At 38.3% G+C, this 16,254-nt stretch overlaps 1 protein-coding gene across 1 annotated transcript in view; it reads left to right on the top strand.

Annotated features, from left to right (window-relative positions):
- The first annotated feature begins 463 nt into the window (after positions 1–463).
- LOC107265901 overlaps positions 464–16,254 on the top strand; it is a 58,128-nt gene continuing 42,337 nt past the window's right edge. Inside the window, exons 1-4 of the mRNA XM_015735805.1 lie at positions 464–581; positions 8,289–8,485; positions 8,844–9,152; positions 14,326–15,376. Coding sequence (XP_015591291.1) covers positions 464–581; positions 8,289–8,485; positions 8,844–9,152; positions 14,326–15,376 — 1,675 coding nt within the window. The remainder of the gene's footprint in view (positions 582–8,288; positions 8,486–8,843; positions 9,153–14,325; positions 15,377–16,254) is intronic.

Consider the following 16,254-nt stretch of genomic DNA (forward strand, 5'->3'; position numbering starts at 1 on the left):
TCTTATTAGTACAAATGTTAACTCGTGACTCTTTATGCGGTATCTCGGAAGACTCAAGATTCTCTTATACGATGTTGCTCCCGAAGCAGCATCAAGGCAACGAGGTGACGCCGCCGCTTCGCGCTGCTGGCTCTCTCGTGCCTCTCATGGGTGCCGCGCCCTGGCGCCTTCTACGGTGCTTTTAAAGCCTTCTTTCTCACACTGAGGAAATATTCAAAGTATTACACATACTTAAACATCGACGGCCTATTGTATACACATTGGAGGATCTTGTCGGTGAAACAATTACCGGTAGTTATTACGCTAAAGAATTACAAAAAGTAATAAAAGGGGAGCACGACATATTCCTTATAGATAAAATCATTGACTCAAAGCGAAAAGGTCGTAGTCGACAAGTGTTAGTGAAGTGGAATGGGTATCCCTCAAAGTTCAATTCTTGGATTTTAGCCGATAGCATAGAAACATGGAAGTAAATGAAAGTTTCTTTTTAACACTGTGTTTGAACAGTTCAATGTCTTACTATCCAGAAAACACAACAACAAGATTCACTACACAATTGCCTGATACCATTAATTTGAAAGGTGAATCGGAAGCAGCTCTAGTTGAAACTCAAATACCGATAACTTTCATTGCTATCAAAAATAGTCATGTAGGTCAAACCGATATGACGCCAGCGGTAGAAGAACTTCAAAAGCCTGAGAATACTAAGACTCTAAAGTGGGAGGGGGGGTTCAAAAAGGTGATGAACTTAAGAAAATGTCGCATTGTCATACAGAAAATATTGCTAAGGGTGATGGTATTAGGAAAAATCTCACGTCAATACATTTGTTACCTAGAGGAGAGTTTAAAAATATTCAGAACTCATCATAATCTATTAAAAAAGATAGTGTGCAAACGATGAAGCCTGAAACTAGGAGAGAGACTATCCATTTTTTTCATAGCGGTGAATATGAAAATATTAAGTCTATAACGGAACTGTTGGATGAGCTTTTTGGAGAACACATCAACATTGGGGTATTCAGGAATGAATGGCATGTGTTTATACCACGGTCTTGTATACAGGTCTGGGCACTTCCCTATCCTCACCACGTTGTAGCTCGTAACCGTAACGTGGACGGTTTTGCCCGCAAGCGCTAGTGTTGAAGAAGCCAGCTGAAACAGCGCATGCGTATCCTTAAATTCACTGCAACCTCTTATCTCCGATTCAAAAGGAAAGTTACACACAAAAAACCGATGCGATGCCAATTAAATAAAATGTAACAATCTAATTTTAAAGTTAGACAAATAAAGAATTGATGCTTTAAACTTAAGTTAAATGGATCTATTCACCTAAACGGCATGAAAATTGAATGATGCTATAATTGCGTATATACTGAAAACTTTTAACTTGATGAAAATACCTCTGGACAAGTACAAAATGTGAAATATCTACACAAGTAGAATTTTTTTCGTAGCTAAGTTCAATAGTATAAATATTTTTGTAAACCATAATATAGATGTGGAAACGCGCCTACGTCAGAAACGACGGAATGGCCACGCTGCGACGCGGCACATTCCACTCGCCAATATTATGGAAACAAAGGAGACACATCACCGACACCATGGCGAAATATAGAAACAATCCTTGGTTATTGTACCTCTAAAAATTCCATAATTAAGATATAAAAAGCGGACGGCCTGTCGGCACGTCAGAAGAAGTATAAGAGCTACGAGTGAAGCGTTACTACGGTAACTTAGTCGAAGTACTAACCTTCAGCCTCGTGATTTCGTACTCACCACGTTTACGGTTTATTTCTAATAGTGTATTCTAACGTAACTTGTTTTGTTTCAAATAAATCTTTTACTTGTTCTCGAGAGTTAAGTTCCAACTTTTTACTCGGGCAACGAATCCCAAAGTACCTGACTCCCGAAAACCCTTTCCGGCAGTCAAATCCGTGAACCCTGTATTTGAGCTCACAACAATATTTTCTCTCTTTTGCACTTGTTGAATTTATGTTGCATCATTATATGAAATTGGTTCCACAAGGCCCAATTCTCTTTGTAAAAAGACTTTCTCCGGTTTGAGTGTAGGAATTTCCAATGAAAAATCTTTCACAGAAGATATACTAAAGTATATAGTCAATTTTTGCTTGTGTCGTAACTTTTTTACTGAATTTAATTGTAACTCCTGTCCGATTTTCAAATGCAAATTGCTACCATTGTGATTCAAGCAGGCACGATGCACTTTCTGGTCATTCTTACTTCTTTCAATTGCAATCACGGTATGTTACACATTACAACGAGCAAAGCTGCAGATTACGTGTTCAAGAAAGAGATAACTACGCACGCGTAGTGCTACCACGTGATAGGCTTCTTCAACGCTAAAGCCTCTTGCGATAGTGTCCACCTTATCGTTACGCGTTTTTCGCCTAAGTGCTCAGACCTGTATACAAGACCGTGGTTTATACATAGAGTTTGCAAAAACTGTCCACAGACGCACATTCTAGAGTTTTCAAAAGATCTCAGCGAAATATTAGGATTTTCAATTTCAACATTCGTCTTAAGTCTTACAGGCATCAACTTTGTGAAAGCAGAGAACCCTGGCTGTATCACTCGAGGATTACCGGGTCAGCTCTTTATATATTCAGACATCATTCTCCCCCATGTGGTCAGCGATATTTATACTCCGCTCTTACGCATTGTCGAATGTGACGCTCAAACACATCCTTTTAGAAGTACTCAGTCTAAGACTTTCGCCATGCTTCATTAATGCCCCATAGTTGGTGGTCCAATTAAATCAATCGAAACTGTTATAAGCGATCACGCTGGTAGGCTAGTGCCATTTGAATACGATACCCTGACGGTTACATTACATTTTCGACGTCGTCACAACAATTGAAGACATTATGAACGCTTATGAGGAATATTACCTGAATCAGATAGGCGGTAGAGTAGACGTTGTATACGCTGGTGCTCCTTACCAAAGGAATCATGGTTTAGGATCGTTTATGGCTCGATTATTTAGACAGGCGTTGCTCCTGATTACTAAAAGAGTTAAAGCCGTAGGAAAAGAGGCTCTTCGCGCAGGACTTAAGGCCATTATACAATGCAATATAAGAACACGTAACACGGAAGAAATAAGCAATAAGACATTCAATTGTATACTTACCTAATTCCATTGGATACTCCAATCAAGAAGGAGAAAATCATTTTTAAAATCGAGCGTTTACTAAGTCTCTACGATTTTGGTGACGTCTTGGACATAGCAACGATACGATACGCGATTGTTAACAATTAATCGTAGAAGCTTAAATTTTCAATTTTCTCATCTGAAACTTTTCAAAAATCTTCCTGAGGTCTTGACGCACATGAATATATGTGCAGTTCTATGTTTCGAAAAACTTGATCGCTACGATTTTTCGATCGAAGTTTTGAGATTGAATTGTCAGCGAAGCGAGATGAGAAGTAAATAATTGGCAATAAGAAAAAGCTTTTCCGATCATGTAACAATACTGTTGTCATCGCTATAGTATCTTCTGTTTGAGGAAAAAAGAATCAAAGCGATCGATCAATTATTAACGAAATGGTCGCGAGTTAAATATAAAAAAATACTGATTTTCATAATTGTAGAAAAAACAAGTTTTTAATTTTTTTAAAAGAAAACTAACAGTCCTAGCTATATATATTCCAATGTAAAAAAATGTGTACCCAATCGAGCTGGACACGCTGGTATTTTTTGTAGAAGGAAATTTCAATTTTGGAAATTTACGGTAAGATTTCCGCGTTCGGAACGTATGGCGCTATGGAGGAGACTGAGTCCAAGCGTTGAACCTGTTATGAAATCCGGCCGCTCAATTAAGATAATTAAAAATAAAACGTGGGATTTTTATTGAAGATTATCTGTACATTGGCATAGATTTAGTGATTTTTATATTTGAATGACGTAAGTGTTTAAAAGAAAAAAAATGTTAGAAGTGAGACTCGAACAAACGAACCTGCGACTACTAGGTGCGAGCGCTACCGGTTGAGCTAAGTGGCCTGCTCGGATATTGTAACACATTTAGTGCACATAAAGCCCTCGCAAAACTTCAAAGTCGATTTTCTCAAGAATTTCTGAATATGGCATCGAACTGCTTTGGGAGATTACTATTCGAGTTCTCAGCTTTACGTACCATAAGTTTAAAAAATTACAAAAATCCGATTGCCGTGCCTTCCCCTGGTAAATTGTATAATTGATAAATAATTTACGCAATTCGGATACATTTTTGAACACCTCACAATTCATTAAATAATCTTTTAGAATCCTATATGTTTCTCAATAATATCTCAATACATGAGTCGATTCTAAAATATAACAAACACGGTCTTAAAAACCACTTCATCTTCTTCGGCAGCACGTCCCTATCCAGAACGCGATACAATGTATTTCAGAGATCAAATACTTAATCATTGCCGAGAAACTAATATTCGAACAAATTTTGAAACAGATCAAATCACAAAAATTGCAAATAAATATGTTCCACGGTCGACAACACTTTTACACGAACAAGTCCTTTGCCGATGATCGGAATATTATACCCTCGACGATCGCGAGTCTAATTGTGGGAAATTTCTTCCCCGTGTACACAGGCATAATCAACACGTACAAAACTCGGGGTATTACGAGATTTCGTCGCTGACAAAAACAAAAATCGCTTACTGAAAATTTCTAAGTCCCTTCGTTCAGGAAAATAGGCCCGTCAACGCGGCCTCAAATAACTTCCAGATTTTCCTTATACTTTTAAAATTCTCAAAAGAGAACAGCTCACAAAGCGAATCGCGTCATTGACAGTCCAGGCAAGAAGAGTTGGCGCTCTTCGCAATCGTAATCGGCAGCGCAGGAAACGACCACCCTCTGTCTTATCCGCAACCACTTGTAAATGGTCCTTCGGCCCCAATCAGTACTCTAAAGTCACAAACTCCGTAGCTCGTAGGTCCCTATTACGTAGGATGAGTAATAGCTCCTTGCTAGTAACTCCGTACACGTAAACAAATTCACGTCGCTCAGGTTATATTGTTATGCGTAGAGCAGGACATAGTTGCGAGTTCGGTCCTTTTCCCTCCCGCGTCGATCATCCCTCGCTGGTTCTTCTTGAGATTCGGTAAACACGCGAACACAATATTCGTGTCATGGGACATAGCAAAAATAAAACAACAGATTTATTATAGAAACAGAAAATTCTTAACAGTATTAGCTCTTAAGGTGGTACGTTCTTCCCTGGATTCTTTTATAAATTCACGTTTTTCCGCGTCCTATTACAGTCCCCGTCGAGGACCCGACGGTGTAAAATTTACCACGTCACACCGTTTAGTTTCATAGTATTCGAGTATAGTATTATACCACGTTAAAATGTTTTATGATTCCTTATAAAACTAAATTAAAATGAATTGAATCTTATATATATTGTTACGTCTCGGCCCTCCTATAAACGACATTCGTCGTAAAAAATCGGGGTTCTGATAATGTAAAGACATCCCAGGCTTCAATACACAAACTTGAAGGAGTACAATTTTTTTCATAATTTCGATTTAAAAAAACTGAACTCCTATAATTTTTTTATGTTAGGATTTAGGGATCTTTTAAATATGATCAGAATATCTTTACGCACGCTCAATCATATGTGGAATTGTGGATATATGTTTTATGAATTTTACTGCAAAGATAAATGCATAAATAAGAAGAATTGACAATAATAATCTACTTTATTTCAATTTTTTGAACACAAAAAAATCGAAATGTAAAAAAAGCTGAAGATTCTTTGTCTTTCGTACAATGAAGTGGTGTCTTCAAAAAGAATTAATTATCGAAACAATGTAGGAAAATATTGTAAACGAGCTATAAATTTTTAAGTAGTGTTTTCTTTTTCGCATCTGGGTGATTTTTCCGATATTCGCTGACGATATGCAGAATGAACTGCTTCCGTTGTTCGTCCCGTGTGAGAATTTCATTGTAATCAGTAAATAAATGAATTCCTCGTTCCACGACATCATTAATCACCTTGAGATGTTTTACAATTTTCAAATCGTGTGCGTAACTTTCATTTTGACTCCAAACAGACGGATCGAGCTTCAGAAATTCCTCATCAATTCCAAACCTTCGCAAAAAGTTCAGCGTTTGCGGAGAAACGAAATGCTCTATTTCTTTATCGCAGTAACCAACAATGTCTTTCAAATTGATTTGAATCCGTTTGGGGAAAAAGTCATCTATTTTGTCGTATGGACTCAGTTCCGATTTTTGTTTCAAGTTTTGATTTGCTCTGATTGGTCGCCACGTTTTTCAATTGGTTATATATACTGCGACGTATGTCGTTCATCGGCGTCGCCAACAAATAATCCGTGGCTGCTCCCAACGTGCTATAATCGAAGAAAAGATCCGAAGATCTAATTGTTGGGCGCCAGATGCGGCTTTCCCGTACCACTATCCCTCACCACGGCCGTTTACAAGTTTCCCGGCGGCTCAACCTCAGCGCACTGAAAATGGTAGAGGGGAACATGGGGGCGACGAGAGAGAATTTCGGAGTTAACGGATAGGCGCGCAAAATGATAAGACAGTGAGTAGGATACCGTTCCGTTTATTACCATCAAATAAACGGCGTATTTTACAATACAAATCCTGTCGCGTACAGTGGGTTCTCCAACGGCGGCTCACGACTATTCCGAGTCGTGATTTCTAGCCTGACCCAGACCTCTCCCTATCTCGGTGTCCCTACCGAATCCGCGAATCCCCTCGCGGCGCGATTCGCGATCCTAACAGGTCTCGTTGGAGACGAGCCTTTCCTTCCTCCGAAGTGTGCCCTCTGACGTCGGTAGCCACCTGAGGTATCCGTGTGTCCGCACCACTCCCGCTCAGCTATCTTTTCGCGCAAGATATTCTCTAAATAAGACCGCCCTCGCGGTACTTACCGAAAACTGGCTGTCGCATCAGTCCCGTACCAAATCCAAATCGTGGTGGCCGTGCCCCTTCCGCCTATCCCCGTGGTGCCGCATCCCGGCTCCACGAGGGTGTCCATCAAACACTCGAAATTTCACACACTCGGCCACGCACTGGCACTAGACCATACCAAAAAAAAAAAACCCGGGAACCATGGTTCTCTGCGAGAGATCCCGATAATCGCAATCCGCGATTATCCGATAGCTTTGCTATCGCCCGAGCACGGAAGAAGGACTCCTTTTCTCGTGGTCCGCCGGACACCCGTGTCCTTACACGCGGACTCCCCGCGACACACTCTCTATCTTACCTACCGCTATTCGCGGTAGGTCAAAAATCAAAACAAATCTCCTCTCCGACGCCCTCCCCGCGGACCCGCAAACCGTAGCCGTTCAAAGTTCCCGGGGTACCGGCAGTGCGTCTTGACGGTTGAGCACTTCTTGCATGCGGGCTCTCAATCCAAAAAAGCCACGTACCTCGAAGTCAAAGTTTTTTGGGATAAAGCTCGACTGCCGATTCAAAAAGAGAATCGTTGTATCGACAAATTATTGGTGATCTATCACGAATGGGCAGATTTACAAAAGCACAAGACACGACCTACGAATCGTCAAAAAGAAGAACATTTTTCTTCTCGACTTAAAAATTTATTCGACATTTCTCATGGAAACATCCTGAAAAATATTGACAAAACGAGAAGAACGTTTCTTGAAAATAAAAGACGAGATGGACGCGTAGGATACATCAACGATATCGAAGGATTTTTCGAAAGAATGGAAAGAAAAGAGGAACAACGGAACGAAGTTTTGTCGAGAAGACAGTCGAAAAGTCAAATGGATATTATATGGATATGATTTGATAGGTAGGTGACTAGGTGATAACTTTAGGTTTTTATTGACGTAAGGATAAAATCTTTTTAAAAATCAACAGTACGGAAGATGCTAAGATCATTGGTCTTGCATAGTAATAATAATGTCAAAAAATTATTAACAATTGTATAAAAAAAGCGATCTACAAATAACCAAGATACTTTTTTATTTCCATTTGAACCAAATTTTTTCTGAATGTGGCTTATCGCGAAATATTGAAATTTTGATCTAATTAAGCTTTTGATTGGTAACGTAAGTGTAAAACATTTTCAACTTTATCGCTTAATCCCTTCATTTTTTCATTGTTATGTTTCTTATTTCTTTAACTTCGTAAATACGAAATGATAATTTTATGTAGCATCATGTGAGTAATAACGTATCACGTACTAGTTTCCATCGTTGACGTTAAAATCGCTGGTTCTTATATGGATCTTATATTTCATTCATTACATCAAAATGATGATAATTCATTTCAGACAGTTTCGTCGAACTATCGTCGAGTGAAGGTCCTCCGTCCCCGACTCTAACTCAAAGAAGCATTGATGCATACTTGAATATTTCTTTCAATAGCGACATAGAAGAAGATGAAGCTGGATCACCTACTTGCAAAAGATCGCGCGGAAATGTCAATATATTTAATGACAAAGTTGTTACTGTCCTTGACAAATGTGAAGTGAGTGAAAGAGTTCCTGGAGTTGTGCCTCATCTTTATTGGATCTGTTCCATCTACTAAGGTTACGTTTATTTATCCTGGAGCATTCCATCATGCACGATGGATGGCAAAAGCTATATATTGCTTGAAACTATTCATGTTTCGAGACCAGTATCCGTTAATGGATGAAGAACGATTGGCAGTCCGCGACACATCGATATTTGTCGTGATAATGTACGTTGAAGCATGGTTCACTGTCCCACTTGCGTCTGTAGCGCCAGATAATGATTTACAATTTTTGAAGAACCTCTATAATTATAAATCGATTGACGAAGGTGTATCGAATGCCACTCTCAAAAAATTCAGGAAACACTTATAGTATCTGAATGCTGAAACCGTTGCCCTGGCATTTTTTGATGAAAATGTGTCATTTGATGTCAAGCGCAAGATGGTTTCGGAATTGAGTCCATACGGCGAAATAGATGACTTTTTCCCCAAACGGATTCAAATCAATTTGAAAGACATTGTTGGTTACTGCGATAAACAAATAGAGCATTTCGTATCTCCGCAAACGCTGAACTTTTTGCGAAGGTTTGGAATTGATGAAGAATTTCTGAAGCTCGATCCGTCTGTTTGGAGTCAAAATGAAAGTTACGCACACGATTTAAAAATTGTAAAACATCTCAAGGTGATTAATGATGTCGTGGAACGAGGAATTCATTTATTCACTGATTACAATGAAATTCTCACACGGGACGAACAACGGAAGCAGTTCATTCTGCATATCGTCAGCGAATATCGGAAAAATCACCCAGATGCGAAAAAGAAAACACTACTTAAAAATTTATAGCTCGTTTACAATATTTTCCTACATTGTTTCGATAATTAATTCTTTTTGAAGACACCACTTCATTGTACGAAAGAAAAAGAATCTTCAGCTTTTTTTACATTTCGATTTTTTTGTGTTCAGAAAATTGAAATAAAGTAGATTATTATTGTTAATTCTTCTTATTTATGCATTTATCTTTGCAGTAAAATTCATAAAACATACATCCACAATTCCACATATGATTGAGCGTGCGTAAAGATATTCTGATCATATTTAAAAGATCCCTAAATCCTAACATAAAAAATTATGAGTTCATTTTTTTAAATCGAAATTATGAAAAAAATTGTACTTCTTCAAGTTTGTATATTTAAGCTTGGGATGTCTTTACATTATCAGAACTCCGATTTTTTACCGTAAAAAAATATGACTAGCCAAAAATCATCAGTGCTACCCCCTTCCGAATATATTTTTATTTTAGATATACCGTTCCCTTTTTGTTTAATGATGATATTCCCATATACAATATTAAAAAAGGCAAAAAACATTGATAAACATATTTTCGATGCTGTTGAGAATCACTAGATAATTTGAAAAAGTAACATCATATCTATATGAGTCAATCCATAAAAAAAATTAGGGTAGGGGTGGTGGTAATTTGTTTTTCCTTGTTGTAGTACATTCGTAAAGTAATTTGTCTAAGTTTCAAATTTGTATACCGTTCATTAGTCCCAGAATAAAATATTGACTGTGAAGACCTGAAAATTCCATGTATTTTAAATGGGAAACTTCAACCGTCGCGGGGGGAAGGTAAATGTAAAACAAAAAATCTTAAAAAATTCAGGGATTATTTATTATTTATTTGGAAACGATTTGGGACCGGCACGAACGAAATTCGATCAGACACTACTTAACAACCACCCTAATATATGTATACATATTCCACACTTTATAACTCGGGCGGGAGAGGAACCTCAGCAGCCCCCTGCCTCAATATTAGCTCCCTATTGTCACAGAAGTAGCCTATATAGGCTACGCAGTTTGCGGGTGCATACGCGTGCATCACACACCGAGCGCAGTGTACATATATTCCCACACGCAGGTCTATTGCGGGGTCAATCTGCAGGTAGTGCACTACATGTTCTTTGTACCCGGCTCTGTCCTCGGCACTCTGCGTTCGCATGTATCCGTAGCATAGTTCCTCCTCCACGTCCCGAACATATAAGCACCCGAAAAAACACCGCCCTTCGTGGAAAGGAGCGAAGAAATCGTTGAACGGCAGCGGTATACCATCTAGCAGCGGCCCCTCAAACGGTCCCTCCAACCCCTCGGGCGGTGTATCCGACCTCCTTGGCGCCATAATCTGTAACATTTCAGTTTTTTAATAAATATGTTGAAATCAAATACAAAACCGTGTAGTCTTAAAATTATTACACTTACCGGTCCCGTAATATCCAGGTGACGATTACGTCTGGTAGCGCTATGCGTCCTTGCAGCGTCTAGAAATAAGCGTAAAAGGTGTCAGATATATAACATTTTTTAAATCAAATAAAAACCTGTGCAGGTTTAAAATTATTATACTTACAGCTCCGGTAACAGTCGGCTACAGCCAGAAGGGGACTGGTGCGGCTCGTCCATTTTTTTTGTAATGTCTAGAAATAAAAATCAAAGATCTCAGATACAAAATAAATTTTGTTTAATGTAATAAAAAAAAGTATACAAACTCAACACTGATATACATACCACTTTTCTAATATTTCTTGTTTTCTGCACTCTTTTTTTCTTTACTCGAATTAGCCTAGAAAACAGGGTAAACGCTAGATGAAATAAAGATGGTAGAAAGCGAAAACAAGAACTTTTTTTTACACCTACCGTAGGTGTTGTTTCCAGCTGCCACTTATCTTTTTTCTATCACCAATCTCTTCAATTTTATATCACCACTTTCTTGTTTGCGCCCTTCTGAATTGTCACCAATGTACTGACGAGATGCTGCGAAGACATCTCACAGGTAACCCTTTTTCCCCACCATAGCCCTAATTTTTTGCATAGTTGCAAATAAGAGATACATGTAGCAGTTTACGCTGCTAAGACAATAGTACCCCCATGCCGGATGTATTTGGCGCATCGTTTGCTAAATGATCCAAAAGAAGGATACCATCATTCCAACAGCTACGTGGTATGTAGAGGATTCACCCTGAGCAAAATATTAGGGGCTTGGATATCTACCCATCGATAGCTAAAAGTATCGAAAAAGTATCGACAATACGTATGATGCTTGTACAATATAAGGTATTTCTTACAAAAAAGAACCGTATTCTACTTTACCACGTTACCTCTTTAGGGTCATTAAAAAAAGTTACCGACAGGGGGTCAGTGCATAGTTGCCGACCGTGATATGCCCCTGGGGACATGCAACACCGCTGGGAATTTTCGGGCCTTAGGACCGCATGGAGGGGCATCGCCTCATGTCTGAGGGGTGGGGAGAGCCGGCTACATCGGCGAGGCGGGTGACGTCATTGTGCTGTGTGGGGGGTCAGAGCGCTGTGCGCTCCATCATTCATGGGGGACAGTGGTGGGGGTTCGTTGTGACGGCCAGGAGTGGCCTATAACTACTTGCATTATTCTTACCGACGGTACTAGACAAGTATATAAGTCGATCAATCGTCTAATATAATCAATTCTTATGATTTATACTTATTAGTTTACACTTTTGTTTTATTTTATATTCCGTTATATTGTTGGAATCTTCTTCATTCATCATTTATAGAACCGGAAAATGTTACGCTTATTATTCTATCAAGCATTATGTTCATAAAGAATTTGTCATACCAATCCTTTATTGTCTTGAAATAAAAGATAAACCTGAAGCTCCTCGAGACTAGCAGTATTCACGAGGTTTCAGGTACAGAATTGGAAGACTCAGGTATGCAACAACAGACAGATAATTGTTAGTGCTCTGATTTGTTAAGTAATCATTAAGAAAGGGAATCAAAGACCAATCAAATTCATGAGAAGTAATGGAAGGGATAAGAAACGAAGTCTTTAAAAAGGATTGGAGAGACTAAAAAGTGTTCTGTGGTAGAAGTGTGGCTCTGTTAAGTAGTCAAGTGGAAGTTTTGTAAAAGATGTTCAAAGTCTGAGTAGAAGTCAAAGTCGAAGCCTAGAGTTCTAGGAACTTGTAGTCTTTTCAATTTAGTTTTTCCAAGTTTATATAAAAGTGAAGCATACCTGGCGACTCTATTCTGCGAGTTTTGTGAATCATCATTATTACTATTATTTACAAAAACTTGCTACAACCTCATCTGGACTGAGGGTCCATCCAAACCACCTCATTGAATCGGTACTACTTCCATGGAAATCATAAAATAGGGAACAGTCGAATTCCCTGAAAATCATTGAGTAAGCCTATGAGTACACTCACATATAATCAGGTACACACAATAATTCATTCATACCCAGAATATTTAACTTACATAAAACGGATCAAGAATATCCGAGCAAAGAAACAATCAGTTCGTTCAGTCAAAATTCGTTCTAGTTTCATTAATCAGGATACCATATCAGACTCAAGGAACAATCTTCCTCATACCAATCGAGAAATCCTCTGGAATTTATTTCCTATTCCTTCCGAATCTTTATCTGCTGGAACAAATGTCATAACGCGTGGACGTACCGTTTAACACCGGCAAATCTGACCAATGAACCATCCTAACTACCTTTTCTAAATCAGCATTCACGGAATCTTTATAACTCTCAATCGCTCCGTTTTCATATCGAACGTAAGAACCTAACCATATTCCGCGTATTTAGAGAGCGATCGTAACAACATATAATCAACAATCAATTCTGCATTTTAACGAAACGTGATTGAAAAGCCCGATCGTAAATTTAGTCGAATTCTTTTTTATCTGTTTCTCTATTGGTTAGGGATCTGCTCCTAATAATTCGTTAAATTAAGGGGTCTATCCTAATTGGAATTTTCAAAAAATCGATTTTTTGTATTGCATTTTTCGAAAGTATACATATTTAAAAGTATCATACTAAAATTTTATAAAGATCCGAGCAGTCTAAATGTACTTTTGAGCGACGTTTACTTAGCTACCAGAGCGCGCTAATATACGCACCGCTCGGACCGGTACTACCTACCTGCCTTTGTATACATGAGGAGCTGCTACTTTTTGTAAATATACTATATACGAAACGAAGGCAGGCTATTTTGGATGAAAATGAGCACTATGAAGAAACTGAAGGCATAATGTATGGTGCAGGCATCGCTGATTAGACGTAAGTAAGATTTTTTCACGATTTTTCGTTAAAGAAAACTTTAAACGCGTTTTTCTCGAAATGACGTTTTTGGTCGGCTTGTTGATAAAATCTCCGAAAGTATTCAACCGACCCTTACCAAAATTTTACCACATGTTCTTTATGACTATAGCTATAGCGCATATCATACGAATTTTGAAACTTTTAGCGTAATTATTTTTGTTTGCAAAAAACGATGAAAAAAAACGTGCTTTTTTGTAGTTTTTGGAAAAATGGCCGCCATTTTGTTATTTAAAAAAAAATTAAAAATCGTATGATATGCGCTATAGCCATTTACCTACTGAATCTAAAACCATTTTTTCTTTTTCAGATCATCCATTCCAGAGATTTTATCAACAGCGCACACCCATCTTTTTTTTGGACCTGTCTTCTCCCCCACTTTTCTGTACGAAAACTGACTAAAATGAATATAAAAATTTTTTTTTGTGTATTTTTAAGAGTGTATTTTTTAGGTCTAACACTTTTTATATCCATATTTATAATTTATGCCGGTCAAAAAAATTCGTGAAAATAGCCTTTTTTTTGCCCGTCTAATTAGGGTAGACCCCTTAAGTGATTTAGAACTATTATAAGTCCTGATATTCCTGAAACATTCCTGACATGTAATCATTATTAATCATTATTACTACATCATTACTGCTTTGTGTTTGTTGGGAATGCATCGATTCTTATTGTATTTTTTTTAATACATAATATCTGTTTATGTTTAAAGGTCTCGCGTGATGGAACAACTACAAGCAGCTTTGTTCGAATTTATGTGAATTGGTCAAGTGTAGTGCAAGGTCCAGGACAGGCAATGAGAGCAAGAATTGCTGGCCGAGTAACACCAAGTTTAAATCGACCGTTACATACCTTGGAGATGATTGAACTTCCACTGGCATCGCAGCCAACAGCTTTGGCCTGTTGTCAATCTACGGGTAATCTCATAGTTGCTATGGGATTATACGCTATTTTACATGAATTTAAGGTTGAAACACAACAGCTATCTCGATTAAAGTTTATTGACTTCGAGGCACGACCATGGTCATTAGCCTTCAGTTTTTCTCCAACTGTAATGGAACTCGCGGAAGATTTTGTTACAGTTCAAGATTCTGAACATTTTATGGTGTTTCGTCTAATAAACACCATGCATGAAGATATTGATCAATTGAGTTCCGTTGCTTCGACTAATTTATCCTCTGTAGATAGAACTTTTACTCATTCACCGCTACTTGATAACACTGAAAATGCAGTAAACACTTCAACAGTTGGAATAGCTCATAAAATTACTTGCCTAATCGACGAGTATTGGAAAATCCCCAAAACAACCAATATTTCATTTATAAATTGGGATAAACTAAGTTATGAAGAGAAGGAAGAGAGCAATCGATTAATGAGCTTAGGCTTACTCCATTCTGAATGTCTAAACAGTACTATTAATTTTCCTACCATCGATTTGGAAAATGCGGGACCTACATACGGTTTAAATCATTTTATTCTTAATCCTTCTGATCTTGATGTCGTTATCAAAACGTCTTCACCTAATAATGGATGGTCAGAAAACTTTGCCGTGAAGAAACTTTTGCAAATTAAGATTTCTTATAATAATAATTCTCGGGTGAAAAATAATGGACAGTCGGAGTTCTTTACGTGTTCTGTAATGAAACCACTTTATCTAAAAAAGGAGTGTAATAATATTTCTTCCTTGAAGAAATGTATTCTGAAGTCTGATAATTATCGTCATTTTCATGGAGTAACCTGCGTCATCTGCACTACACAGGAAGGTGAGTTTTCACTTCTATATTGTTAATCAGTTTTTATTGTCCATCGATTATAATGAATATGTCGAAATCATGGTATGTGAAAGTAATTATAAATTAGCTTAAGGCCATTCTACAATGTACCGGAACACGTAACACGCAACATATAAGCGGCACGATATTCGATTGTATATTTATCTAATTTCATTGGTTTCTCCAATCAAGAAGGAGAAAATCGTTTTTAAAACCGAGCGTTTACTAAGTCTTTACGATTTTGGCGACGTTTCGGACATAGCAACGATACGGAAGCAGTTGCTAGGGTCGTTAAGGATTTCACGGAACACATAACGTGATGAGTAACATCGAGCATGCCCCGTTCCGTAATCCGTAACGATATGGTCATCATCCTGCTCAGAAATTACGGCTGATGCCCAGTTGTGTACAAACCCAATTGGACATAAATGCGAATTTCTGCCTCCTGAGTGATCTTCCATCAGTAATTCAACGATATTATAAGTTATCTTTATCTAACGGAACTTTTTCAAACATTTATGCTCTGTTCAGACGATATATTTATCCACTAATCTACCCAGCCTCCGCAATTTGAACACTCCACCCTATGCTAACCTTACCTAGCCAAATCTTGCGTAAACTAATGTAATACCACATACATAAAAGGCATCGTTTGTATGTAAGTCTATTCCATCTATTAAAAAGTGGACAGAATTTGCAGTGAAAAGTCATTTGTGTTCAATTGGTCTGTGCGCCAGAGCCCCCCCCCCTCCCCGCCGCGACTCGTGATACCCCCTGGCTCGACTGTTGATTTTAGGTCGTGCTTTCGTCCTACCCCCTGGGGAAGTGGTCGTGGAATATATCCCTATTTGTTACGTTGCCGAGGGGGC

Source organism: Cephus cinctus, unplaced genomic scaffold, assembly GCF_000341935.2.
Source record: "Cephus cinctus unplaced genomic scaffold, Ccin1 Ccin1_scaffold0245, whole genome shotgun sequence".
NCBI classification, from domain to species: Eukaryota; Metazoa; Arthropoda; class Insecta; order Hymenoptera; family Cephidae; genus Cephus; species Cephus cinctus.